Source organism: Danio rerio, chromosome 19 (assembly GCF_049306965.1).
Source record: "Danio rerio strain Tuebingen ecotype United States chromosome 19, GRCz12tu, whole genome shotgun sequence".
NCBI classification, from domain to species: domain Eukaryota; kingdom Metazoa; phylum Chordata; class Actinopteri; order Cypriniformes; family Danionidae; genus Danio; species Danio rerio.
In genome coordinates, this window is record NC_133194.1 from 49,327,501 (window position 1) to 49,355,000 (window position 27,500).

Consider the following 27,500-nt stretch of genomic DNA (forward strand, 5'->3'; position numbering starts at 1 on the left):
GGTGTTTTGAGTGGTTGCTAGGTGGTTGCTAAGGTGGTGCTAGGCAGTTGCTAAGGTGTTCTGACTAGTTGCTAAGTGGTTACTAAGGTGTTGCAAGGTGGTCGCTAGGGTATTCTGAGTGGTTGCTAGGTGGTTGCTAAGGTGTTGCTAGGCGGTTGCTAGGGTGTTCTGAGTGGTTGCTAAGGTGTCGCTAGGTGGTTGCTAAGGTGTCCTAAGTGGTTGCTAGGTGGTTGCTAGGGTATTTTGAGTGGTTGCTAAGGCGTTGCTAGGTGGTTGCTAGGGTGTCCTGAGTGGTTGCTAGGTAGTTGCTAAGGTGTTGCTAGGTGGCTGCTAGGGTGTCCTGAGTGGTTGCTAGGTGGTTGCTAAGGTGTTGCTAGGCGGTTGCTAGGGTGTTCTGAGTGGTTGCTAGGTGGTTGCTAAGGTGTCCTAAGTGGTTGCTAAGGTGTTGCTAGGCGGTTGCTAGGGTGTCGTAAGTGGTTGCTAGGTGGTTGCTAAGGTGTTGCTAGGCAGTTGCTAGGGTGTTCCGAGTGGTTGCTAGGTGGTTGCTAAGGTGTTGCTAGGTGGTTGCTAAGGTGTCCTAAGTGGTTGCTAGATGGTTGCTAGGGTGTTCTGAGTGGCTACTAAGGTGTTGCTAGGTGGTTGCTAGGGTGTCCTGAGTGGTTGCTAGGTGGTTGCTAAGGTGTTGCTAGGCGGTTGCTAGGGTATTCTGAGTGGTTGCTAAGGCGTTGCTAGGCGGTTGCTAGGGTGTCCTGAATGGTCGCTAGGCCCTTACTAAGGCATTACGAGGCCGTTGCTAGGTGGTTGCTAGGCTGTTGCTAGGGTAATTTGGGTGGTTGCTAGGCAGTTGCTAGGGTACCCTGGTTGGTTACTAGGCAAGCCTCACATACATGCTTGATAGAACATTTATACTTAGTAAGCATTTCTAGCAAGTTACAGTACTTGGCTAGTCAATATTAGCATGTAGCTAGTCACTGCTAGCATGTGTAGCATATAGGAAGTTCCGTTTGCTAGCATGAGTCAAACGAGCCAATCTCCAAGTCTCTACGATGTTCTGATGCTGAGATATAGCTGTTGATGAATGGTTGCTAGGGTACTCTGTTTTGTTGCTATGGGCGAGGTTACAGAGTGAACTTGAATGTGGTTGGTTGTCTTAGTCAAATGAAACAACCCCCATGTCTCTATGACACTGCTATGCAAAGATACGCATCTTGGCCTATTTTAATGGAAGTCTATGGAATCAATTTGGGGGCGTGGCTTGTGAGCTTTATTATCATATTGAGATGCTCATTGGTTGTCTGAGTCAGATGAGCCATCCCCCAAGTCAATAGGACACTGCTATGCAAAGATATGCATGTAGGCCAGTTATTAACATGAGTCTAGTATGAATTAGCATGTTACTAGCATGATTCTAGTACAAATTAGCATGTCATTAGCATGTTTCCAGTATGAGTTAGCATGTCATTAGCATGATTAGCATATGAGTAGCATGTTGCTAGCATGATTGGCATGTCATTAGCATGTTAGAATTATAAGCATTTGATAGGACAGCTAATTACATTCTATAGGACAGTTGCTAGGGTGCAGTATGTGGTAGTTAGGGGTGTGGCTAGAAAGTTAAAAGGCCATCAGTGATTGGCTGCTGGCTAGACTGAGTTAAATGAGCTCAGCCATTAGTCTCTATGACAGTCTGATGCAGAGTTATGAGCTCACAAAGTTTGATCCCATGTTAAGTCAATGAGAGTCTTTTGAATGGAAGTCTACGGGACAGTTGCTAGGGTGCCATAAGTGGTTGCTAGGGAGTGGCTAGTAAGTCTAAAGGTCATCAGTGATTGGCTGCTGACAAGACTGAGTTGAATGAGGCCTGACTCTAGTCTGTAGGACAGTCTGATGCAGAGTTATGAGCTCACAAAGGTTGACTCAATGTTAAGTCAATGGCAGTCTTTTACAATGGAAGTCTATGGGACAGTTGCTAGGGTGCCAAAAGTGGTTGCTAGGGAGTGGCTAGTAAGTTTAAAGGTCATCAGTTATTGGCTGCTGGCTAGACTGAGTTAAATGAGCCCAGTTAGAAGTCTGTAGGAACGTCTGATGCAGAGTTATGAGGTCACAAAGTTTGACCCAATGTTAAGTCAATGGGAATTTTGGGAATTTTCCGGGTCGTTTTTCGGAAAACCGAAAGTCGGATCAGTCGGAAAAGATATAGCAACCCGAGTCAGACCAGTTTGAAGGTTTGACGAAAGTTTGAGGTATGAAGCTTGAAAGGGTTAGGAGGAGATAGACTTTAAAATTAGTCTCAGAAGAAAGAAGAAGAATAACTAGATATTAAAGTTTGAGGACAAACTTTATGGTGGCTTGAAAAGCCGAATCTGAAAGTTTGAAGTGGTTTTAAAGTGTAAATAGAATGTTAGTATGATTTTAGCTTGAATTAACATATTACTAGCATGAATTAGCATGTTAGTAGCATGATTCTTACATGAATTAGCATGTTGTTAGCATGATTTTAGCATGAATTAGCATGTTACTAGCATGATTCTAGCATGAATTAGCATGTTGTTAGTATGATTCTAGCATGAATTAGCATGTTACTAGCATGATTCTAGCATGAATTAGCATGCTACTAGGATAATTCTAGCATGAATTAGCATGTTACTAGCATGATTCTAGCATGAATTAGCATGTTGTTAGCATAATTCTAGCATAAATTAGCATGTTACTAGCATGATTCTAGCATGAATTAGCATGTTGTTAGCATGATTCTAACATGAATTAGCATTTTACTAGGCGGTTGCTAGGGTGTTTTAAGTGGTTGCTAGGTGGTTGCTAAGGTGGTGCAAGGCAGTTGCTAAGGTGGTCTGACTAGTTGCTAGGTGGTTGCTAAGGTGTTGCTAGACGGTTGCTAGGGTGTTTAGAATGGTTGCTAGGTGGTTGCTAAGGTGGTGCTAGGCAGTTGCTAAGGTGTTCTCACTAGTTGCTAAGTGGTTACTAAGGTGTTGGTCGCTAGGGTATTCTGAGTGGTTGCTAGGTGGTTGCTAAGGAGTTGCTAGGCGGTTGCTATGGTGTTCTGAGTGATTGCTAAGGTGTTGCTAGGTGGTTGCTAAGGTGTCCTAAGTGGTTGCTAGGTGGTTGCTAGGGTATTCTGAGTGGTTGCTAAGGCGTTGCTAGGTGGTTGCTAGGGTGTCCTGAGTGGTTGCTAGGTGGTTGCTAAGGTGTTGCTAGGTGGTTGCTAGGGTGTCCTGAGTGGTTGCTAGGTGGTTGCTAAGGTGTTGCTAGGCGGTTGCTAGGGTGTTCTGAGTGGTTGCTAGGTGGTTGCTAAGGTGTCCTAAGTGGTTGCTAAGGTGTTGCTAGGCGGTTGCTAGGGTGTAGTAAGTGGTTGCTAGGTGGTTGCTAAGGTGTTGCTAGGCGGTTGCTAGGGTGTTCTGAGTGGTTGCTAGGTGGTTGCTAAGGTGTTGCTAGGTGGTTGCTAAGGTGTCCTAAGTGGTTGCTAGATGGTTGCTAGGGTATTCTGAGTGGTTGCTAAGGTGTTGCTAGGTGGTTGCTAGGGTGTCCTGAGTGGTTGCTAGGTGGTTGCTAAGGTGTTGCTAGGCGGTTGCTAGGGTGTCCTGAGTGGTTGCTAGTTAGTTGCTAAGGCGTTACTAGGCAGTTGCTAGAGTGTTCTGAGTGGTTGCTAGGTGGTTGCTAAGGTGTTGCTAGGTGGTTGCTAAGGTATTCTGAGTGGTTGCTAAGGCGTTGCTAGGCGGTTGCTAGGGTGTCCTGAGTGGTCGCTAGGCCCTTACTAAGGCATTACTAGGCCGTTGCTAGGTGGTTGCTAGGCGGTTGCTAGGGTAATTTGGGTGGTTGCTAGGCAGTTGCTAGGGTACCCTGGTTGGTTACTAGGCAAGCCTCACATACATGCTTGATAAAACATTTATACTTAGTAAGCATTTCTAGCAAGTTACAGTACTTGGCTAGTCAATATTAGCATGTAGCTAGTCACTGCTAGCATGTGTAGCATATAGGAAGTTCCGTTTGCTAGCATGAGTCAAACGAGCCAATCTCCAAGTCTCTACGATGTTCTGATGCTGAGATATAGCTGTTGATGAATGGTTGCTAGGGTATTCTGTTTTGTTGCTATGGGCGAGGTTACAGAGTGAACTTGAATGTGGTTGGTTGTCTTAGTCAAAGAACCAACCCCCATGTCTCTATGACACTGCTTTGCAAAGATATGCATCTTGGCCTATTTTAATGGAAGTCTACGGGACAGTTGCTAGGGTGCAGTATGTGGTAGTTAGGGGTGTGGCTAGAAAGTTAAAAGCTCATCAGTTATTGGCAGTTTGGTAGTCTGAGTTAAATGAGCTCAGCCATTAGTCTCTATGACAGTCTGATGCAGAGTTATGAGCTCACAAAGTTTGATCCCATGTTAAGTCAATGAGAGTCTTTTGTAATGGAAGTCTACGGGACAGCTGCTAGGGTGCAGTATGTGGTAGTTAGGGGTGTGGCTAGAAAGTTAAAAGCTCATCAGTTATTGGCAGTTTGGTAGTCTGAGTTAAATGAGCTCAGCCATTAGTCTGTATGACAGTCTGATGCAGAGTTATGAGCTCACAAAGTTTGATCCCATGTTAAGTCAATGAGAGTCTTTTACAATGGAAGTCTACGGGACAGTTGCTAGGGTGCCATAAGTGGTTGCTAGGGAGTGGCTAGTAAGTCTAAAGGTCATCAGTGATTGGCTACTGAGTTGAATGAGGCCTGACTCTAGTCTGTAGGACAGACTGATGCAGAGTTATGAGCTCACAAAGGTTGACTCAATGTTAAGTCAATGGCAGTCTTTTACAATGGAAGTCTATGGGACAGTTGCTAGGGTGCCAAAAGTGGTTGCTAGGGAGTGGCTAGTAAGTTAAAAGGTCATCAGTTATTGGCTGCTGGCTAGACTGAGTTAAATGAGCCCAGTTAGAAGTCTGTAGGACAGTCTGATGCAGAGTTATGAGGTCACAAAGTTTGACCCAATGTTAAGTCAATGGGAATTTTGGGAATTTTCCGGGTCGTTTTTCGGAAAACCGAAAGTCGGATCAGTCGGAAAGGATATAGCAACCCGAGTCAGACCAGTTTGAAGGTTTGACGAAAGTTTGAAGTATGAAGCTTGAAAAGTTTAGGAGGAGATACACTTAGAAATTAGTCTCAGAAGAATAAGAAGAAGAAGAATAATAATAAGTTTACGTGAGATAACAGTATGTTGGCTTTTCAAGCCACCATAACTAGATTCTTAAAGTTTGAGAACAAACTTTGAGGCTGGCTTGTGAAAGCCTGACGGTAATAGTTTATTTAGTTTAAACAGTTTTAAAAAGTATGAAAAGATAGATAGATAGACAGATTAGCATGTTATTAGCATGATTCTAGCGTGAAATAGCATGTTGTTAGCATGATTCTAGCATGAATTAGCATTTTACTAGCATCATTTTAGCATGAATTAGCATGTTGTTAACATGAATTAGCATGTTACTAGCATGATTTTAGCATGAATTAGCACGATTCTAGCATGAATTAACATGTTGTTAGCATGATTCTAGCATGAATTAGCATGTTGTTAGCATGATTCTAGCATGAATTAGTATGTTACTAGCATGATTCTAGCATGAATTAGCATGTTACTAGCATGATTCTAGCATGAATTAGCATGTTGTTAGCATGGTTCTAGCATGAATTAGCATTTGACTAGCATGATTCTAGCATGAATTAGCATGTGACTAGCATGATTCTAGCATGAATTAGCATGTTGTTAGCATGATTCTAGCATGAATTAGCATGTTGTTAGCATGATTCTAGCATGAATTAGCATGTACCTAGCATGATTTTAGCATGAATTAGCACGATTCTAGCATGAATTAGCATGTTGTTAGCATGATTCTAGCATGAATTAGCATGTTGTTAGCATGATTCTAGCATGAATTAGCATTTGACTAGCAAGATTCTAGCATGAATTAGCATGTGACTAGCATGATTCTAGCATGAATTAGCATGTTGTTAGCATTATTCTAGCATGAATTAGTATGTTACTAGCATGATTCTAGCATGAATTAGCATGTTACTAGCATGATTCTAGCATGAATTAGCATGTTGTTAGCATGATTCTAGCATGAATTAGCATTTGACTAGCATGATTCTAGCATGAATTAGCATGTGACTAGCATGATTCTAGCATGAATTAGCATGTTGTTAACATGATTCTAGCATGAATTAGCATGTTACTAGCATGATTCTAGCATGAATTAGCATGTTGTTAGCATGATTCTAACATGAATTAGCATGCTACTAGCATGATTCTAGCATGAATTAGCATGTTGTTAGCATGAATCTAACATGAATTAGCATGTTACTAGCATGATTCTAGCATGAATTAGCATGTTGTTAGCTTGAATTGGCATGTGACTAGCATGATTCTAGCATGAATTAGCATGTTGTTAGCATGATTCTAGCATGAATTAGCATGTGACTAGCATGATTCTAGCATGAATTAGCATGTGACTAGCATGATTCTAGCATGAATTAGCATGTAACTAGCATGTTTCTAGCATGAATTAGCATGTTGTTAGCATGATAGATAGATAGATAGATAGATAGATAGATAGATAGATAGATAGATAGATAGATAGATAGATAGATAGATAGATAGATAGATAGATAGATAGATAGATAGATAGATTAAAACAGTAGGTAGATAGATAGATAGATAGATAGATAGATAGATAGATAGATAGATAGATAGATAGATAGATAGAGGTAGATAGATAGATAGATAGATAGATAGATAGATAGATAGATAGATAGATAGATAGATAGATAGATAGATAGATAGATAGATGGTGTGCGAGCATGAGTCAAACAAGCCAACCCCCACCTCTCTACGATGTTCTGATGCTGAGATATAGCTGCTGTTATATCGTTGCTAGGTTAGTCTGTTTTGTTGCTATGGAGTTGATTGACAGCTTAGACTGATGATGTATCAAAGCTTCTTGCCAGTATGAACAGTTAAACACAACCCCCATGTCTCTATCACACTGCAGCATGACAATATCAGTCTGAACCTCTTTAATGGCAGTCTATGGGACAGTTGCTAGGGTGCAGTATCTGGTTGTTAGGGTGTGGCTAGAAAGTTAAAAGGACATCAGTGATTGGCTGCTAGCTAGACTGAGTTAAATGAGCTCAATCATTAGTCTGTAGGACAGTCTGATGCAGAGTTATGAGCTGCTAAAGTTTGATCCCATGCAAAGTCAATGAGAGTATTTTGCAATGGAAGTCTATGGGACGGTTTCTAGGGTCCAAAAGTGGTTGCTAGGGCGTGGCCAGAAAGTTTAAAGGTGGTCAGTCATTGGCAGTTTGATAGTCTGAGTTAAATGAGCCCAGTTAGAAGTCTGTGTGACATTCTGATGTGGAGTTATGAGGTCACAAAGTTTGATCCAATGTTACGTCTATGGGATTTTTCCGACGGTCCCGGGACGTTTTTCGGAAAACCGAAAGTCGGATCAGTCGGAAAGGATATAGCAACTCGAGTCAGAATAGTTCGGAGGTCTGACCCGAGTTTGATGGTCATAGCTTGAAAGGCCTAGGACGAGATAGAGTTTAATTTTTAGTCTCAGAAGAAGAATAATAATAATACTAGATTCTTAAAGTTTGAGAACAAACTTTGAGGCTGGCTTGTGAAGCTTAGACTGAAAGTTTAAAGTAATTCTAAGTTTTAAGTAACTTAAAGTATAAAAGTAGTTTTGAATGTAAAAGTATTTTTAAGTAATTCATATTTTAGGTTGTTAAAGTTTAAAAGTCATTTTAAGTTTTAAGAAAGTTGAATATTAAAGGTAGCTTTAAGTAGCTTAAATATTTAAAGTAGTTAAGTAGTTATGTTTTTATGTAGCTTAACAGGGAAGTGAAACACTCAAATTTACATTATTTTGTACATTGAATTCCACTTTAATGAAAATATATTAAGCAAACTGGAATAATGTATGTGTGTGTTTTGATGTGGGTGTATGCATGCATCAAGTTTATATGTATATATGTAAGTTTCATAAATGTTGTTTTGAACATAGGTTGATATGCGAGTAATGTATAGGTGCATATACAGGTGTTTTATGTGTTGATAGGTACAGTCTGATTTAAATCCTACATGGCGCCTCATACGATCAACTCAATCTCTGAAAATGTATGAAGAACATTAAAACTTGCCATGTGAAAAACAGCGCCTATCTTAGCTTGGTTTGAACACCAAACGAGGTGAAGGCTTTAGTGGAGAAGAGTAAATGTACCCGCCCCTATGACGTCACCACCGGACCTGGTTGAAACCAAGGCTGAAACAGGTGAGACCATATTTGGCGCGTGACACGTGACTATCTTTGGCGCGTCTGCTAAATAGGTTAATAACCCTCTGATGCTGAGTGAGCTTCTCTTTCATTATGACCCGGGGCGGACTTACCAAAGACAGCACCAGGACATTTCACGTTGACCTAATGGTCAATCTGGAGTGCCACCGTGAATCTGGACCAATCGCCCACCACCAAGCGTGTAAGTGTATATGTCTGTGTGTGCACTTGTGTGACAATATGCCTATCTTTTTATTGAAAAGGGCCACCCCTTCTCAGGTGTGTTTTTCAGCATTGTGGCTGATTTATAGAATGTATACAATTCTCAGTAGGTCTGTGCAATTTATCGAAAATTCGATTTAGTTTTTTACTTATAATGATTATAAAAAAAACATTAATCCAGATAAACGATTATTGCATCATATACCGCCCCGTTTAAAGCTGTACACATTTGTTGCTCTGCAAAGCTCAGTTCCACGTGAAAATGACTAAAACCATGTGCTGTAATTTTTGCAACGCGGAATGTGCATCATGCATTGATGTACGTTCGAATCCTTTATATTTTTAACAGCGCGTAAGAGCACGTGCTGTTGGGTGTGTGCGAGCCTCGGAGCCATCTTAATGTGAGTGCTTTAATGGTCAAATACATGCACATTTGTGCCAGAACGCGGAGTTTAGTGAATATTCATAATAACCCTCGTTTGTGTAATAAATAAGTTGAGTATCTTGTATATTTGAGTATATATGTAGAAGACATGTGAAAGAGAAACCATATCAGAGCCGCACTATTCTTAAAGAGACAGCGCGCTGAAAGAGCACGTGCTGTTGGGTGTGTGCGCGCCGCATGGAGACATGCAGAGCATACACATCTTAATGTGAGTGCTTTAATGGTCAAATACATGCACGTTTGTGCCAGAACGTGAAGTTTAGTTATTATTCATATTAACCCTCGTTTGTGTAATAAACAAACAAGTTGAGTATCATGTATAGCTGAGTATATATGTGTAAGACATGTGAAAGAGAAATCATACCAGAGCCGCACTATTCTCAAAGAGACTTTTTAATTATTGTTAATAAATCAACAAATGGAGAAAATCTCTGCCCGCTGCTCTTGACTGAAGGGATTTTTTTTTTTTTTAGCAAAAAAGCATTTCTTACAGTGAAGATGCCTAAAGCACAGTTTAAACATAACAAATTTAATAACTCATTTCTAATAACTGATTTTATTTTATCTTTGCTATGATGACAATACGTCATTTTTTACTAGATATTTTTAAGATACTAGTATTCAGCTGAAAGTGACATTCAAATGCTTAATTAGTGTAATTAGGCAAGTCATTGTTTAACAGAAGTTTCTTCTGCAGACAATCAAAAATATATATTGCTTAAAGGGGCTAATAATATTGAGCTATTAAAATAGATTTTAAAATATTTAATCCTGCTTTTATTCTAGCCGAAACCAAACAAATAAGCCTTTTCTCCAGATGAAAAAATATTATAGGAAATACTGTAAAAAAAAAAAAAAAAAATCCTCCGTTAAACATAATTTGAAAAATATTTATATATAAAAAAATTCACAGAAGGGCGAATTTTCACTTCAACTGATAATCGTTTTAAGTAAATCGCGATTACCAATATGACCAAAATAATCCCAATTATGTTTTTTTTCCCATATCAGAAACTGTATTTCTCTCTCTCTCTCTCTCTCTCATTTTAATTACATTACAGCATCAATTCTTTAAAAGGAACACTATAAAATTGAAAAAGGCACAATAACTGTTCACCGGTAGTTTATCAATATGGGAAGAAACAATAGCTCAGCATATACCCTCGATCAATGTGTGAACAGATGTACAATGGAAATAATTAAAACCTCAGATTTAAAAATTGGCTTAAATTAACATCAAATAAAATTTAGAGAAGTTAGATTATTATAAGAAAAGTATTACAAAAACTGTTAAGGGTACCTAATATTTGAAATAAAACTACACCCTCTCTGAACTTTACAGATTTCCATGAGACAATTTGTTTTATGATTGGGTGCAGGGAGCCGAGTACTGCTCAGGAACAACAAACACTATAGAATCACTACCCAGGAACACTGATTCCTTTCGCTTCTTTCAATACATGTCCCTCTATGAACTTGGTATGTAAAAAAAAAAAAAAGTGCGTCACTACCAGCACTGTAACACAGTTTGACATAACGTAATGTTTTACAGCATGTACCTTCACTTTAATAAAGCTTGAAAGAATTCACACTTACTGTTCCCTGTATGCCGTGATGGAGGTGGGTGATGAGAATTTGGCAAATGGATAATGGTGTAGCCATAAATAATTGAAAACATAATTATTATTAAAACCTAAAAGGTTGACTTGACAGTTTGATATAGTTCAAAAAGTTTTATGATAGTTAATGGTGTAAAATGATTAGACTTACTATGTAATGCAGAATTATAATGGTAAATAAACAATTTACACACATTTAATTTTTTATTAATTACAATTGTATAATTGTGTTAGTTAACAAAACCGAAATACACATACATTGTTTCAAATATTTAATTCAACTAGCCTAATGTAAAATAGAAACCGTAAAGAACAAAGGTAAAACAGAACTGTAAAGAACAAATTTAAATGACTGTAGCCTAATTGAGAAAATTAAGCAAACTGGAAACTTTACTTGAGGGTTGTTCATTAGACTGTCATGAAAACTTTAAAATCATGACACGATATGTATATGAAAGAGTTTATGCATGCTTATGACAACTGTCATTAGCACAGTTATGCCATTTTAAATGCTAAAATTACATAATGTGACATGGCAACACGTTCATAACAACATGACATAAATGCATCGTAACCTATTTTTTGCTTTGTGACACCTAATGACAGTTGTGATAAGCTGGCAAAAAAAAGTTTTATTCATTATACATGTCACGATTAAAAAGGTGAGTTTTATGAACACCCCTTGAACCTTTCCTCACAAACCCTAGAAAAGGCAGTCCATTGAGTCCTGAGTGTCTTCTGGATGGACCTGATTGGGGTCAGCAGATCCTCCACTGTGAACATCTGGAGGGCCCTGATCCGCATCAGCAGATCCTCCACTGGGAACATATGGAGGAACCTGATCCACACTGGCAGATCCTCCACTAGGAACGTCTGGAGGGACCTGATCCACACCAGCAGATCCTCCACTAGGTACGTCAGGAGGGACCTGATCCACACCAGCAGATCCTCCACAAGGTACGTCAGGAGGGACCTGTTCCACACCAGCAGATCCTCCACGAGGTACATCTGGAGGGACCTGTTTCACACTGGCAGGTTCCACATGGAGGACGCTTCCACAGATGTGCCTGAGTTTTAATTGAAGTGGGAGCTGGTTTGCCAGCTCCTCAATAGTGCCTGCATAGAAATGTACAGGCACTATGTACTCATCCATATGGCTATCCAGGAGGATGAGCTTGTCGTGCATCTCTGACACTCCAACGATCTCAAGAACTGCCTCCTGGATATCCCTATCAATAAGCTGAAAAACAAAAAAAAATTTAGAAAAGGTTAGTAGAAAAGATTCAACTTGCATTTGATAAAAGTAACCGTATTTTCTGTGGATTAAGTTATATTTTTTTAAATCATAAAGGGCGCCTATTTTATCAATTTTTTTCAAGGTTTAAGATAAGTTTTTGTGTCTCGAATGTTTTTGTAAAATGTTGGCTCAAAATACCCATCAGATTATTTATGATACCTTTCTCTATATATGAAATTTGAGCTGTAATGATATTATAGCTGTTTTGTTGCTTGTGCCTTTAATGCAAATGAGCTAGTTCATTAAGTTAAATCCCAAATTGATTTGCACATACAGTATTTTATAGAAACTATTCAAAAGTGCAATACTATATACTAATTGCAAATAAGGGTTTTCAGATTCATCAGATGAACTACATTTTGGTAGAAAAAATATATTTTTTTCGTATACATTTTCCAATAATTTATGTAATGCGAACAACAGAAAAAAAAAACTTAAGGAAAAGTTTAATTTGTACTCTTCGTGTTATTTTAATCAAACAGCCTTCTGTGATGTTTTATCCACTGTTCATCTGACACTACTATAATCGTTATTAAGGCAACAATGTCATTTCATTTCTAAATTTTTAATGTCTCTTGAAGGTTAACACTTTTAAATGTGTGTGGATTACAGATGTGCAGCATATAATGTTTACCTTAAAAGTTGTGTGATTAGAAGAGTCGAATTTTGCTCTTCCATCTGGTCTTCCGTTTACTTTCAGGTGACTGAGCTCAATGATGTCCCCGACATAGAGCTCGTTAAGTGCTTCTTCCCGCCACAGTGAGACATCGTGTACTACGGAGCCACATTTCATCCGCAGGTCCAGGATCGGTATGTGAGTGCGAGTCATTCTGGGCACTTCAACCTGGAAAATGACAAAAAGGTAAGTACTATAGTGTTTTTATTTATTTATTTATTTTTTTCTTAATCCTGACACAAGAGTTTACTGTCATTAAGTCGGACTGTATGTTTTGGTGATTTGAAATGTCAACATTAGCAGAAATCGCCTGTCTAAAGACATGCGGTACAGCTGAATTGGGTAGAGTAAATTGTCTGTTGTGAATGAGTGTATATGTGTATGAGTGGATGTTTTCCAGAGATGGCTGGCAGCTGGAAGGGCATCTGCTGCGTAAAATAAATGCTGGATAAGTTAGCGGTTCATTCTGCTGTAGCGACCCCGAAAAGAAAATGAATGAATGAATGAATGAATGAATGAATGAATGAATTCACTTACTTTTTCTAACTGCCCCCGTAGACTCAGGTACCCAGTTTCACTGAAGATATCCTCTTCCTCTCCTGTTATAGGTCGTGAAGGAGGACAGAGGGCCTCCCTTGCAGCTCTTTTAGCCTCCTCACTTATGGCTAGCGGAGCCGTCCTAAATTTGATGGTGCCTTTATTTACAAATAAACATCGGCGGCCATATTTGTTTGAGATGGTTACATTTTTTACAATATATGAGTGTCCCTCTTCAAATTCAGGGTCACTGCCGTTTTTTATGGACAGATAAACTGCATCACCATCCGTAAGGGCACATAAAGATGTGACTTTGTAGGTGTCAACAATTATTTTGTTTTCATGTTTAATAAATGTCACAGCCTTTTGGCTACTGTGCACTTTAACACAGGTGATGTGCAGTGGTGGTGGGCGGCTGTACGGTGTTGCCATCCTAAGAATAAGAAAAAAAGGTTACTCTGTATTAGTTGTAAATATTATGTAGAATAAATTATCATTTCTTTTTAACTCAATTCATCAATTAAACATATCAATTAATCTAAATCTGTTTGTCTTGACTGGAATGTTGTGCTACATCCTCCTTCAAAATATCATATATTGTGTTTTATAGAAGAGAGAAACTCAAAGATTTGTAAGCATATAAGGGGGGAGTAAATTGTTGTTGTTTTTTTTTTTTGTGAGGGGGGTATTTATGCTTTTTAAAGATTATTAAATATTTTGCATGGCCAAAGTCTAACAATCTAGGCCCAAATCAAGGCCTTCCTAACATCTCAAGCATAAAGACAATTGGAAAATAATTGGCATACAATGAAGAGTCAAACTCTTTAAAACCAATAATTTACCAAACTTGTCACCAGTAATGGTTAATTTTACCAAATCATGCCCTAGGTGGGTGTGGAATGTCCTGACCTAACATTGTCTCAGTCTGCCCATGCATAGTACTGTATAACTATAATCATATTGGCATATCAGAATTAACAATTGGATAATTATAAATTGACACATTTTTACAGAATACCATCGATGCACTGTTTTATGAAACTCGTCACAATATTAGTCCTGCCTCTGACAATATAGGTTATAATGCTGTAATTGTTAAAACGAGGATAAAATACCTGGAAAAAACACTTCCTATCAGATCAAATCCTGTCAGAAAAACTATTATAGTTTACAGATTTCTATTTATTTCTTTAGATTTTGAGATTCTTGGTATGGGATTTCATCGAGGTCTGCAGTGTAGTATACAATTCATTGAAAATCCAGTAATAAATAATGCATTTTATTCTTAGGAGTATTAACCTGTGCAGATACTCAGAGCACCGTTAAATATAAGCCACTGTTATTTTTTTAATATTTTATTATAAATTGGGCATATAGTATTACGCAATGTTTTATTTATATAGAGCATTTTTCTAAAGTTTTTTTTAATTTTTATTTTATTATAACACAAGAAGTTTGTAAAGGGTTCACTGTGAACATCAGCCTGCTTTCAAGATTTAAGATAAGTCTTTTGTGTCTTCAGAATGTGTCTAAAGTTTCAGCTCAAAATACCTATCAAATTATTTATTATACCTTCCTGGATAGATATTAAAAGTCACATGAACATTATTTGAAGTAAAAAGTTAAACACAAACACAGCTGAATGAAATATTGAGTATTATTCAATTATACGACTAGTCTGTAACAGTTAGCAGAGTTTTTCACAGCATTTTTATTGAAGAAGTGGTAATTTCTTATTTATTTCAGTCACATTAACTTTTTAAAATTAAAATAAGAATGAAGTAAAAAACTAATTTAGATAAAATTGCCTCAAACACTAAAAACCCCATTCCTGGCGTATAAATGATCATACTATAATTATTAAACTTAACGTTACGCATCCAGCTGTATTCTGACAAGATTTGACTGGACAGAAGTGTTATCTGAGGTATTTAAAAACAAAAAACAAAACCATGTTATTTTATAAAGGCATCTGTAGAATTTATAGTATAATATCATAATTTAATTATACTGTAATCATAATCATATAAAAGCTAAATAAGAATTAAAAAGCTCTCACCTCAGAAGTATGCTGTCTGTTGTACAACTGAAAGAATTGACAGTGATGTGTATCCAGTCAGAAGCGAGACATCCATCACCAAGGCTCATGACGTCAGATGGAAACCTTTATCGAATGATGTTCATGCATTTTTGTTTATTATTTTTATTCATATAATAAATGTTGATTGACAATGTGGCGCATCCAATCAGAAGCGAGACATCCATCACCAAGGTACATGACGTCAGATGGATGTCCATGTGGATTGACAGTGAGGCGCATCCAATCAGAAGCGAGGCATCCATCACCAAGGGACATGACGTCAGATGGAAACCTTTTATCAAATGATATCCATGTCTTTTTTATTTTTTATTTTATTCGTGTAATGTTAATTGTTATTTAAAATTCATTATATGTAGTACATTGAAACATTTCTGAGGTCATAATTCATTAAAATATCACACTGATGTATTCTCTTATTAAATGAGTAATGTTTTACGTTGGTCACTAGAGTGTTAAAAGACGATTGTATGCTTATCAAAACAATTATTACGATTTTGTTTTGAGTTTTATCAGTAACAATACTTATAATTTTAGTTGATATCTTTTATATTTATAATTATGTATTGTACCTTATTTTGTACTAATATTTTTTAGATATAAGCAAGATAAGTTTGCGAAATACCTTGGTATTTCTTTAAAAAAAAAAAAAAAAAAAAAGGTAAACAAATTTTAACGTAAACATAAGAGCTGGCCAATGAGACCGCTGGGATTTTCCATAACCTGTCCTTAATCATCCGGTCCGATGGTCCGCACATTGGGTCTCGCATTAGGAACGATTTCTGAGGTAAATTTTCAATTAAATGTTAAAAAAATGCGTACGAGTGCTTAAATTGGCTATACTCAGACAGATATATTATGAACTAATTGTTTTTGAGAAACGAATAAATCGTTATTAAGCATTACTATTAAATTAGTCTTGTGAGGGAACTATACCGGATGGTGTGCGACGAATTTTGTCCTCAGTCTAATTTACTCGCATTTTATACCTCCTGTTCGTTATTTTGCCATGTAAACAGTATTAATTCAGTTTATAACGTTTGACCCCTTAACGTTATATGCTTTATAAAGAAATGCAGTCGTTTGTCACTAAATAAACTCTTGACTTTTATCCCAAAAGTATGCATTTTTTCTGTTAGTCTCCAGATTTGATGAAATATTGATGGATTCTCATGTCTTTACTTGATATTTTACCATTTTTACCCATACTGAGGCGATGAACTTAGAGCTTCATGCCCATTTCATTCATACGGGAAACCAGAGGGCGCCATACATAAAGGCCTTTGGCCTAGCGCAGGGGTGCTCAATCCTGTTCCTGGAGATCTACCTTCCTGCAGATTTCAGTTGGTACCCATATCAAACACATCTGCCTGTAATTATCAAGTGGTATGCAGGTCCTAATTAATTAGTTCAGGTGTGTTTGATATGGGTACCAACTGAAATTTGCAGAAAGGTAGATCTCCAAGAACAGGATTGAGAATCCGTGGCCTAGCGGATCGCACGTAGATATTTACACGCACTTCGTCTTTCCTTTGTTTACTAGCGTTGCTAAGCAACGCAAACAGATGACAGTAAAAACTTAACCCGTTATATAAGATGTAGTAAAAGCATTTTCATAGTATTCTCATTTTGTACATTTTATTTCTTATTCTGTGATAAGAATTTAGCCTGATGTAACCTTAGGAAAGCAGCACATAAACCACAAAAGTAGTTAAAGTGCTGCCTAACAGACAGACAAATAATGGAACTTTACATATTTATCTTAATAGACACATATTCATCCATCCCTGTGTATTATTTGGCACATCTCCCTTTTCTCCACGTTTTTCCCTTTTCAATTCAATCATTGTTTTGTTTTGTTTTTGGCATGACAAATGTATTGCCAGATATACAATAAATTCCTGTCTATGTATACTTAATATTCTAATGGTTCGACATTATATATTAACAATAACAATACAATTTATTCCTGGCTCAAAATAAGGCAGAGGTGGTGATCAAGAATTTTTTTCCTACTTGAAACAAACACATTTTGCATCAAGTAAATATAATTTAATTGAAAAGAGACATTAAATGTAATTACAAAACATTATTAGCTAATCTGTTTATTTAAAGTAATCTCACATTCTATGATATATATGAGTAAATATGAAATGGATGCAACAATAATTTAAAGTGACGCAGTGGGTTGCACGATCACCTCACAGCAAGAAGGTCGCTGGTTTGAGCCTCGGCTGGGTCAGTTGGCATTTCTGTGTGGAGTTTGCATGTTCTCCGCGTGTTGCCGTGGGTTTCCTCCAGGTGCTCTGGTTTCCCCCACAGACCAAAGACATGTGGTATAGGTAAAGTCTGTAGTGTGTGTGTGTGTGTGAATGGGTGTGCATGGATATTTCCCAGTGATGAGTTGCAGCTGAAAGGGCATCCCCTGCTTAAAATAAATGCTGGATAAGTCGGCGGTTCTTTCTGCTGTGGCGACCCCTGGTTAATAAAGGGACTAAGCTGAAAAGAAACTAAATGAATAATTTACAGAAGTGTTTTATTAAACTATAAAAAACTGAATTCAACTAAGTCTGAGACAGACCAAGGGTATTTTAAAGCTTACTGTACAATTATTTCAAAGATTTTTTTTTCTGACTACTGATGAAATGAGACCAAAAATAAAATAATAAACCAGCAAAATAATCATGTTCACAGCACAAATGCCATAATGACTTCATCACGTGTAGCTGTGACTGGTTACCTAATTGTTGTCAAGGTGGATGTGGTACAAATTTAACAAGAGAGAATTTTCTATGCAAAATCATGAATAATAATATTGTAACTTTAAACTAATATCAGTGAACTATAATAATGATTTCTTTATTTTCTTTTTATTGCTTGTCTATAAATGTGCCATGTCTATATCTTTGTATACCAGATCATTGCACCCTCTGCTCCAAGTTATCTTTTAACTAAATGTTTTGGCAGTAACTGTCAAGGTTTGTATTTGTTTATTTATTGATCTACTTATTTTTTACTCATCTTTTAGATTGTGTTGTCCTCTACCACTTCTTCCAGCTGAAGAGTGATCACCAGTACCTTTCTTAAGGTAATTAATGTTCATTTTCACCTCATTAGTAGTGATTTACAACTAATTTGTTTAATTTTTCTGTGAAAATTCTGAATCGTCTTAGATATTTCTTTGATTTAATAAATGTTTTTCATGGGATTGTGGCTGCATTGGCCTTCTTTGCAAGTATCATTTTACATGTTACACATTATCTGTTTAAATTTTAATTTATTGTACATGTACTGTAAGTTCTACATAGACATTGCCATCATAATTATCTACCATTTACAGTCCATATAAACATGTAATGCTAAGTAACACCAATGTCTCGAAGACTTAATGTATCAGATTGTGTAAACAAAATTGTCTCTTTTATAACAGCAGTTGGACATCTTTATTACTGTCTATGTAAGAACTATTTTTCAACCATCTACTTAATGACTTTTATTTATTTATTTAGTATTAATTTTCCTCCCTCAATTCAATAAGTAATCATTATGAAATTATTGACATTATATATTATTATTGTTATTATATATTATTATTAGTAGTATTATTTAGTAATTAGCTGTTAACATATTTCACGTTTAGCTGATCATTTTGTAAATCAAATGCAACCGTGTATAAAGAATGTTATTAACTATTTGTGTGTCTGTGTGTGTGTGTGTGTGTGTCTTGGTGTGGTTGTGTCCTTTACTGTCCTTTACTATCCTGTCCTATCTATACCTTTGTAATCATTTTTCACTCAAAACTTTGTATTGCTTCAATCTCCACCTCTTGCTCATTCCATTCTTTCTCTTCCGAAAACCAAAAACTTGCTGGCTGCCAAAAACCCAAAACGCTGCTGCACTGCTTGCTGCTTTGCTTGCCTGCGACCCAAATATATTACCACCCAAAACGCAATCCAACATGCAAAATCCCAAATGCTAATGCGTGCTTGCAATTGCATCTCAAAAAGAAAAAGCCAGAACAAATCTCAAACTCTTTGAAACCAAAAACTCTTGACTGTGAAAAACTCTTGATTCTGAAAATTATTTGACAGTAAAAAAGTTGATTGCCTGTGAAAAGCTCAAAGTAAACATCAAACTGAGGTAAGAACTACTACTGATTAAGAAAAGAGAGAAATTAATTTTCAGATTTCACCAACATTGAATATCAACTCTTTTGGAGTCAACAATCATTTTTGATTGATATAACTTCACAATAAGTAATTCTTACTGTTATCTTGTTATACATCATATATTTTACATTTCGTTGTGACCTTTTACCTACTAGTACATATCTCTATTTTTAGTACTCATATCCTTTCACATCTGCATTTGCTTAATTGCCAGTTTCGAAACATCACAATGCCAAAAAAAGGAAAGAGGAGTGAATCTCAGAAACAGCGCAGAAAACGAGAAGCTTCATTTGGCACCAGTAGCAGTGCCAGCTCTGTATCAGGTAAGAATGATGCATACGTTATGTCTGTTACAGCATCCCACTGCCAAAACGATGACAGGTACAGTAGTTACTCTAGAAACCGCCAGTGTACTTGCAATTCATTGATGTTCCTAGCAGTCCACAATGAACGCAATGAGCTAAAGAGTTTTGACTTAGACTGGATTTTACAGAGAGGCGATGCAGTTTACACTGTTGTCAAACAATCGCTCCAAAGCAAAGGCCAGTTTGTCGATAGTTTTTTAAACTTTGATGAGCTACCAAACTCAATGCAGACAAATGCTCACCAGTATGACATTCTTAAACATCCTCAAAGATCTGGGCTTCTAAAGGATACACCTGCCCTAGATGAGTATGAAAATCTTGAGAATACACTGCAGTGTCTTAAAAATAATGCGACTCATGCATTGCTGCTGTGTGGAGGATTGTGTATCGCTGTATTCAGAGATCGCTCAGGGAGGTTTGGCTACTTTGATTCTCACTGCAGAAAACCAGATGGCATGTATACAGGTGAAAGAACAGGGACAGCCGTGATGTTGACGTTTTTCCATTTAAAAGACATGGTAGAGAGACTACTTCTTTTGTTTCAAGGGTGCTTCCAGTTTAGTGATCAAGAACAATTTGATCTTTTACCAGTGTCATTCATTGAAGTTACAGAAACTGATGTGCATTCAGAAGTCCCAATGAAGTGCCGTGTGCTTGAACGTGAAGGAATACCATGCGTTTCTTTTGAGAAGGCTCCAAATCATCATTCACAATCTACAATTAAGCAGATAAAAACATTCAATAAGACTCAAAATAATTTTCTATCAGTTGCAGCATCCCACTGTCAAAGTGATGTCAGGTACGACAGTAACTCCAGAAACCGGCAGTGTACGTGCAATGCCTTAATGTTCCTAGCAGTCCACAATGAAAGTAATCAGCTACAGAGTGCTGATCTAGATTGTGTCTTACAGAAAGGTGATGCAGTTTATAGTAGTGTCAAACGATCTCTCCAGAACAAAGGCCAGTTTGTACATGATTTTTTAAATTTTGATGAGCTACCGAGCACAATTGAGACAAACTCCCGATGTTACAACATTGTAAAACATCCTCAGAGGTTTGGTTTTCTGAAAGATACACCTGCTCTAGGAGAGTATCAAAATCTTGAGAATACACTGCAGTGTCTTAAAAGTGGTTTAACTGATGCATTGCTGCTCTGTGGAGGCTCATGCATTGCTGTTTTTAGAGATCGCACAGGGAGGTTTGGCTATTTTGATTCTCACAGTAGAACACCAGATGGCAAGTATACTGGTGAAAAATCAGGCACAGCCGTGATGTTGACCTTTCTTCATTTAAAAGCCATGGTAGAGAAACTACTTCAGTTGTTTCAGGGGTGTTTGCATCTGAGTGATCAAGAACAGTTTGATCTTTTACCTGTGTCGTTCATTGAAATTACTGGAAATTATTTCCACACGGAAGTCTCAGAGGAGTGCCATGAGCCTGAAGATGATGTAGCTAATGAACTGTCCCATTCAACTTATCAAGATAAAATTAATGTTGTAACTACCTTCACTAACAATCAGGGCAGATTAAAACCCAACGTATTAAGTGAGTTTTCTCATGACATCTCGTCAACTTGTCAGTTGGCTTTGTCAGCTTCAAATCAAATACATTCACCGTTGACATTTGAGAAACCAAAAAAACTGAATAAAGCTCAAAGGCGAAAGTTTTATTGCAACAAAAGGCGCAAAATAATGGCTCAGAGACAAGATAATTATACAAAAATACAGAATGCAAGTAAGGATTACGTGTATAAAACAAGTAGTGAATACAGACAAAAACATAAACAAGCCATGAAAAACAGCTATTGGAACAACATGATTTACAGAGAGCAGCACAAAAAAGCTATGAAAAGCAACTATGAAATTAATGAAAATAGAGAGAGAAAAAAAAGTAATGCAATTAGCAAGTACAGGAATGATGAACAATACAGAAATAGGAAAAAAAGTAAAATAATGTTAAATTACATAAATAATGAACAATTTAGAAAGAGACAAAGGAATTATATAATTCAAAAGTACAGGACAAATGATCAATTCAGGGAGAGACAAAAGCACTATATAATTCAAAAATACAGGACTGACGATCAATTCAGGGAGAGACAAAAGCACTATATAAAGGAAAATTATAGAAACAATGCCAAATATAAGGAACAACACATGCAATATCTTGTTAATAGATATTTAAATTATCCAGATTTTAGGCAAAGGCAAAGGGAACACTATAGAAACAGATGCAAAAATGATCCTCTTTTTTATGAAAAAAGAAAAAAACAATTTAAGCAACGTTATCAATGTGATGCACAGTTTAGGGCTCGCCAGAACAATTATAATTTATTCAAATCTAAAAATTTAAAAAAAAATGAAAAAATGTCTAAACTTAAGGCTCTTCACAAAGTGCACTGCGCACAGGGCATACAATGTAAATACAAAAAAATGTTTCTGATACGCCAGCAAACAGAAATGTTACAAAATATTCAGCCTGACATAGATCCAGTCATGGTAACTGCCTTAAATATGTTCAGAGATGTTATAAAACAGGGTCCAACTTATGTCTGCACATGCTGTGCCAGAGCACTCTTCTTAAATCAAGTACGTAGATGTGATCGAGAGAAGTATCAAAAGAATCCAGAACTGGTTTCACTTTGTTTGACTGCGAACTATGTACACAACAGCTCCAACTGTCCAGATAAATGTAACTTGGAAGACATGACAACAGAGTGGATCTGTCATTGCTGTCATACGACCCTTTTAACAGGTCAAATGCCAGATATTGCTGTAGTCAACAAGCTTCAGTTTTTTCCCATTCCCTCAGAACTTTCTAATTTGAATATCCTAGAAAGACATGTTATTGCAAAATACATTCCATTTGCTAAAATTTTAACTCTTCCTAAAGGTCAACAGAGAGCTATTAAAGGAGCTGTAATTTCTGTTCCATCTGAAGTAGAAACAACAGTAAATAGTTTACCCAGACCAAGAAATGAATCACAGCTGCTAACAGTGAAACTGAAAAGACGTCTATGCTACCAGGGTCACTATCAGTTTCAGACTTTAAACATGCATAAAGTTTTGTCTGCTTTAAAAAAACTGAAAGAAGTCCATTCAGAATATAAAAATATATGCATTAATGCAGCACTTTTTGAAGAAGAAATGTTTAGTGAGCATGTAGAGGATGAAATGAATATTGAAGATGGCAGCCAAAATGAGAACATTGAAGAACAGAGCAATGAGAATGTGCAAAATGATGACACTGAGACCACTGCAGAAGAACAATCAAGAGGTCTTGCTTTGGATACATGTCTTCAACCTCCAGATCTTGCTCAGCAGCTATTGTCCTATGATGATGGGATATTTTGTATTGCCCCAGCTCAAGGAAACACACCTGTAAGCATTTTTAAAGTACCTAAACTCGAATCCATGGCATTTCCAGTGCAGTTTCCAGACGGAAAGAACACCTTTGATGAGCCTCATAGAGCCAAACATATTTCCCCTAGCAGGTATTTTAATTCTAGACTGTTCTCTATAGACAATCGTTGTGCAAGAGATACTAACTATATCTTCTTTGCACAATTTGTGACCGAAATGCACATGGCCACATCTAGTATGTCTATCCAGCTGAGGAAAGCAAAACCCATGACCCGTGATGGACGAAGAATAAACTGTTCACTGCTGCAGGACAAACGGGAGTTAGAAAAACTTGTATTAAATAAGGAAGCAACACGTTTTATGCAGCCATTAAGAGGGACTCCAGCGTACTGGGAGAAAACTCTTCGTGATTTGTTTGCTATGCTTAGGCAGCTGGGCACTCCAACATTTTTCTGTACATTTAGTGCTGCTGAAATGAGATGGCCTGAAGTGATTACTGCCATTAAAACACAACAGCGTGAAACTGTAAACTTTGCTGATTTAGACTGGTCAGAAAAATGTGAAATCTTGAAAAGCAACCCAGTAACAGCTATGAGAATGTTTGAAAAACGCGTTGAGGCCTTAATGAGAGATTTAATCATGTCACCTGCTCAACCTGTTGGTGAGGTTATTGACTTTTTTTACAGAGTAGAGTTTCAACTTCGTGGCTCTCCGCACATTCATTGTTTATTTTGGGTAAAAGATGCTCCAGAGTTTGAACATGATCAAGATCAGGTGGTTTGTGATTTCATAGATAAATACATTTCATGCAAATTACCAGATGTAATCAAAGACCCAGAATTGCATAGAATTGTAAGTGAGGTGCAGATGCACAGCCGTAACCACTCCAAATCTTGCAGAAAGAACAATAAGCATTGCCGATTTGGATTTCCTAAACCACCAATTAATAGGACTATGATAACTCGTCCCAGACCTCCTCCAGAAAATCAATCAAATGAACAAGGTGAATCAACAGAGGAAAATCATCCTTTTAATGCTAAAAATGCTAAAGCTGAGCTTCAGAAAGTGTGGGATCTACTGAATGACTCAACTAAGAGTTTTGAAAACGTAACAGATTTACTTAATCAAGTAAACATGACTTATGAGGATTATGAGAATCACATTGACGCTCTTTCTAAATCAAGTGTAATAGTTATGGAGAGACGACCACAAGACTGCTGGGTTAACGGCTATAATCCACTACTATTAAGAGCCTGGAATGCAAATATGGATATACAATTCATTCTGAACCCCTACAGCTGCATCATGTACATGCTGTCATACATTTCAAAAGCTGAACATGAGATGAGCGATTACTTAAAAACTGTTATAAGAGGGTCGAGCCATGATGACTTGTCTGACCGTGAATGCATGAAAAAGGTCATGAATGCCTATTCAAAGAACAGAGAAGTCAGTGCTCAAGAGGCAGTTGCTCGCACATGCAGCCTGAAGTTGAAATCATCATCACGTGCTGTCATATTCATTCCAACGGATGACAATGCTGTAAAAATGAGTTTACCCATGAAATACTTGCAGAATATGGATGATGATGTAGAGAATGTCTGGATGACTGGACTGCCAGACAAGTACAAGGCCAGACCAAACAGACCTGAATTTGAGAACATGTGCATGGCTGAATTTGCCAGTGAGTACCGCATTGTTTATGCAGGACAAACAAAGCGAAAAAATGTTTTGCCACTTCAAAATAAATTGGGACACATACAGAAAAGGACAAGGGGAAAGCCTGCTGTTATTAGATTTGCTCGATTTTCAGAGAAAAAAGATCCAGAAAAATTCTATGGAACTCTGCTAAAACTCTACTTGCCATATCGTACAGATAGCCAGTTGAAATGCGCACGATTCCCAACATATCAAACCTTTTATGCATTAGCTTCGGTAAAACTACCAAGAAGTGATGAAGTGCAGCGTGTTTACAACATTGTAAGTGAAAATCGTGAAAAATATGAAAAACATAATGAGGATATAGAAAGGGCAATTGAAGATTTTGAAAAGAATGGTCCAATTGAAGATGCATGGACTACATTGGCACCGACAAATGAACTGATACGATTGGAAAGCATTATGGAGCGAGAACCTATTGATCCTAATGAAGTTAATGAACAAGATGACATTCCTGAATACACTGCATCCAGCTCTGTCAGTAACACAGCTATGCTGCTTATGGAGGCTGCCAAACTAAATACTGCACAGATTCGCAAAATGTATCAGAGCTTGAACCAAACACAAGCTTCCATATTTTATGCTGTGCGGGACTGGTGCAAAAGATGCGTTTCCGGTGAAAAACCACAACAGTTTCTCTACTTTCTTAATGGAGGAGCCGGTGTGGGCAAATCACATGTTGTTAAATCTATTTATGCAGAAGCATCCAAAATACTGCGTAGGCTTCCATGTATGCAAGAGAATACTGACATTTCCAAAACTACTGTTCTTTTATCTGCATTCACGGGTACTGCAGCCTTTAACATCTCTGGTAAAACACTGCACTGTCTTCTGAAGCTGCCAAGAAGCTTGAAGCCTCCATATCAAGGTCTGGGAAACATTTTAGATGAAATCAGAGCAGATCTTTCTAATGCACACATTTTAATTATTGATGAAATATCGATGGTGTCAAAGCAGTTATTTGCCTATGTAAACTGGAGACTTCAACAAATTAAGGGAAATCAGAAACCTTTTGGTGGTCTGTCTGTACTCTGTGTTGGTGATTTTTACCAGCTTCCACCACTGGGAAGAGCAAAACCACTTTGTGTTTATGAGGAGCATGTGTTGGACTTCTGGAAAGATCATTTTCAAATGATAACGCTGACACAGATAATGAGACAGAGAGAGGATCTTTCATATGCTGAACTTCTTAACCGTCTTAGAATAAAACAGAAACACGAGAAGCTAACTGATGCAGACAAATGTATGTTAGAAGCTGTCATAAGATCTGCCCCTGAAGAGTGTCCCTCTGATGCTCTGCACATCTATGCAACTAATAAAGAGGTAGATAGTCACAACACAGCTGTCATATCGTCACGTTTTTCTGAAATTATCACAGTTTATGCGAATGATTACAAAAAAGATCCACGAACGGGTGAAATGAAGCGCCAAGGTGTACCACTAAAAGGTGACAAACGTGATCTTGTTGATACACTACAGATTGCTATCGGTGTGCGAGTAATGCTTATTAGAAATATTGATGTAGAAGATGGTCTGGTGAATGGTACTTTTGGAAAGGTAGCAAAAATAACAACTCTGAACCGAGATGATGTTCCGTTTGTGCACTTAATTGGTTTGCATTTGGATGATGTGAATGCTGGACTAAAACATCGTAACAAAGCACCTGGAGATGACAATATTGTCTATATTGAGAGATTAGAAGAACCACTAAAAAGAAAAGGAACAATTCGTAGACAATTTCCCATGAAACTTGCTTTTGCTTGCACCATACATAAAGTGCAAGGAATGACAACTGATTGTGCCGTTGTATCTCTGAAACATGTATTTGAACCTGGCATGGCGTACGTTGCACTCAGCAGAACAACAACACTCAGCGGATTGCACATTATCGATTTTAATGAAAATAAAATTTTCTGTGATCCAGAAATACGCACCTCCTTGGAGAGCATGCCAAAAGCTGATTTTCACAATTTTCAGCCCATCTTAGATTTATTGCAGGATTCAAACCTAAATTCAGCACTTAAAATCATTCACCATAACACAGAAGGTCTTCAGTGTCACATGGATGATTTAAAATGCCACCATGAACTTTTATTGGCAGACATATTGTGTCTCAGTGAAACGCATCTATCTGGCTCCTGTGTTCCTGAATATCTCCAGCTGGATGGATACACCATGTACAAGCGCAACAGGCATTCATCCTACACAAACTATGCACATTTAGCGAACAAGAGTGGTGGTGGTGTAGCCATATATGTGAAGAACATCTTTCAAGCTCGTCCTATGATGTATATCCAGAATGTTACAGATTTGGAATATCTGGTTTTGAAGATAGAAACCCCCAAACAAGCACTTCTTGCAGTGATCTACAGACCACCCAGTTACCAACTATCAGAGTTTTTGCTCAATCTCAATGGCCTTTTGACTTCTCTGGAGATTCTGAACATCAAGCCTGTTATAGTGTGTGGAGACTTCAATGAAGATCAGCTGTCCCGTTGCAACAAACCCATTCTCAATTTGTTTCATGATAAAGGATACACACAACTCATCAGCACCGGAACAACAGAAAACAACACTCTTCTTGATCCTGTTTACATAAGCAGCGCACACTCAAATGTAAGAGCAGGAGTTCTACAGACATATTACAGCTATCATGATCCTGTGTATTGT

General features: G+C 37.5%; 1 protein-coding gene and 1 long non-coding RNA gene across 11 annotated transcripts in view; one reads left to right on the forward strand and one right to left on the reverse strand.

Moving 5' to 3' along the window:
* The window catches only part of ext1b (exostosin glycosyltransferase 1b), a 222,163-nt gene that overhangs the window by 29,027 nt on the left and 165,636 nt on the right, over nt 1-27,500 (reverse strand). Inside the window, exons 1-4 of one of the 6 annotated variants that reach the window (XM_073930796.1) lie at nt 15,177-16,911; nt 13,118-13,550; nt 12,539-12,748; nt 9,364-11,847 (exon numbers count right to left, since the gene is read on the reverse strand). In XM_073930796.1, the coding sequence (XP_073786897.1) occupies nt 11,311-11,847; nt 12,539-12,748; nt 13,118-13,550; nt 15,177-15,265 (1,269 nt within the window). In that variant the 5' untranslated portion in view covers nt 15,266-16,911 and the 3' untranslated portion in view covers nt 9,364-11,310. 6 annotated transcript variants of the gene reach the window in all.
* On the forward strand, nt 8,357-21,884 carry LOC101884770 (uncharacterized). Of its 5 annotated transcripts, XR_012395274.1 has the most exons (7): nt 8,357-8,523; nt 11,315-11,875; nt 12,605-12,766; nt 18,244-18,303; nt 18,646-18,672; nt 19,223-19,355; nt 19,599-21,884. It is a non-coding gene; the product is annotated as an uncharacterized lncRNA (long non-coding RNA). The 5 variants fall into 5 exon arrangements; XR_012395271.1 differs by lacking the exon at nt 18,646-18,672; XR_012395272.1 differs by lacking the exons at nt 18,646-18,672; nt 19,223-19,355.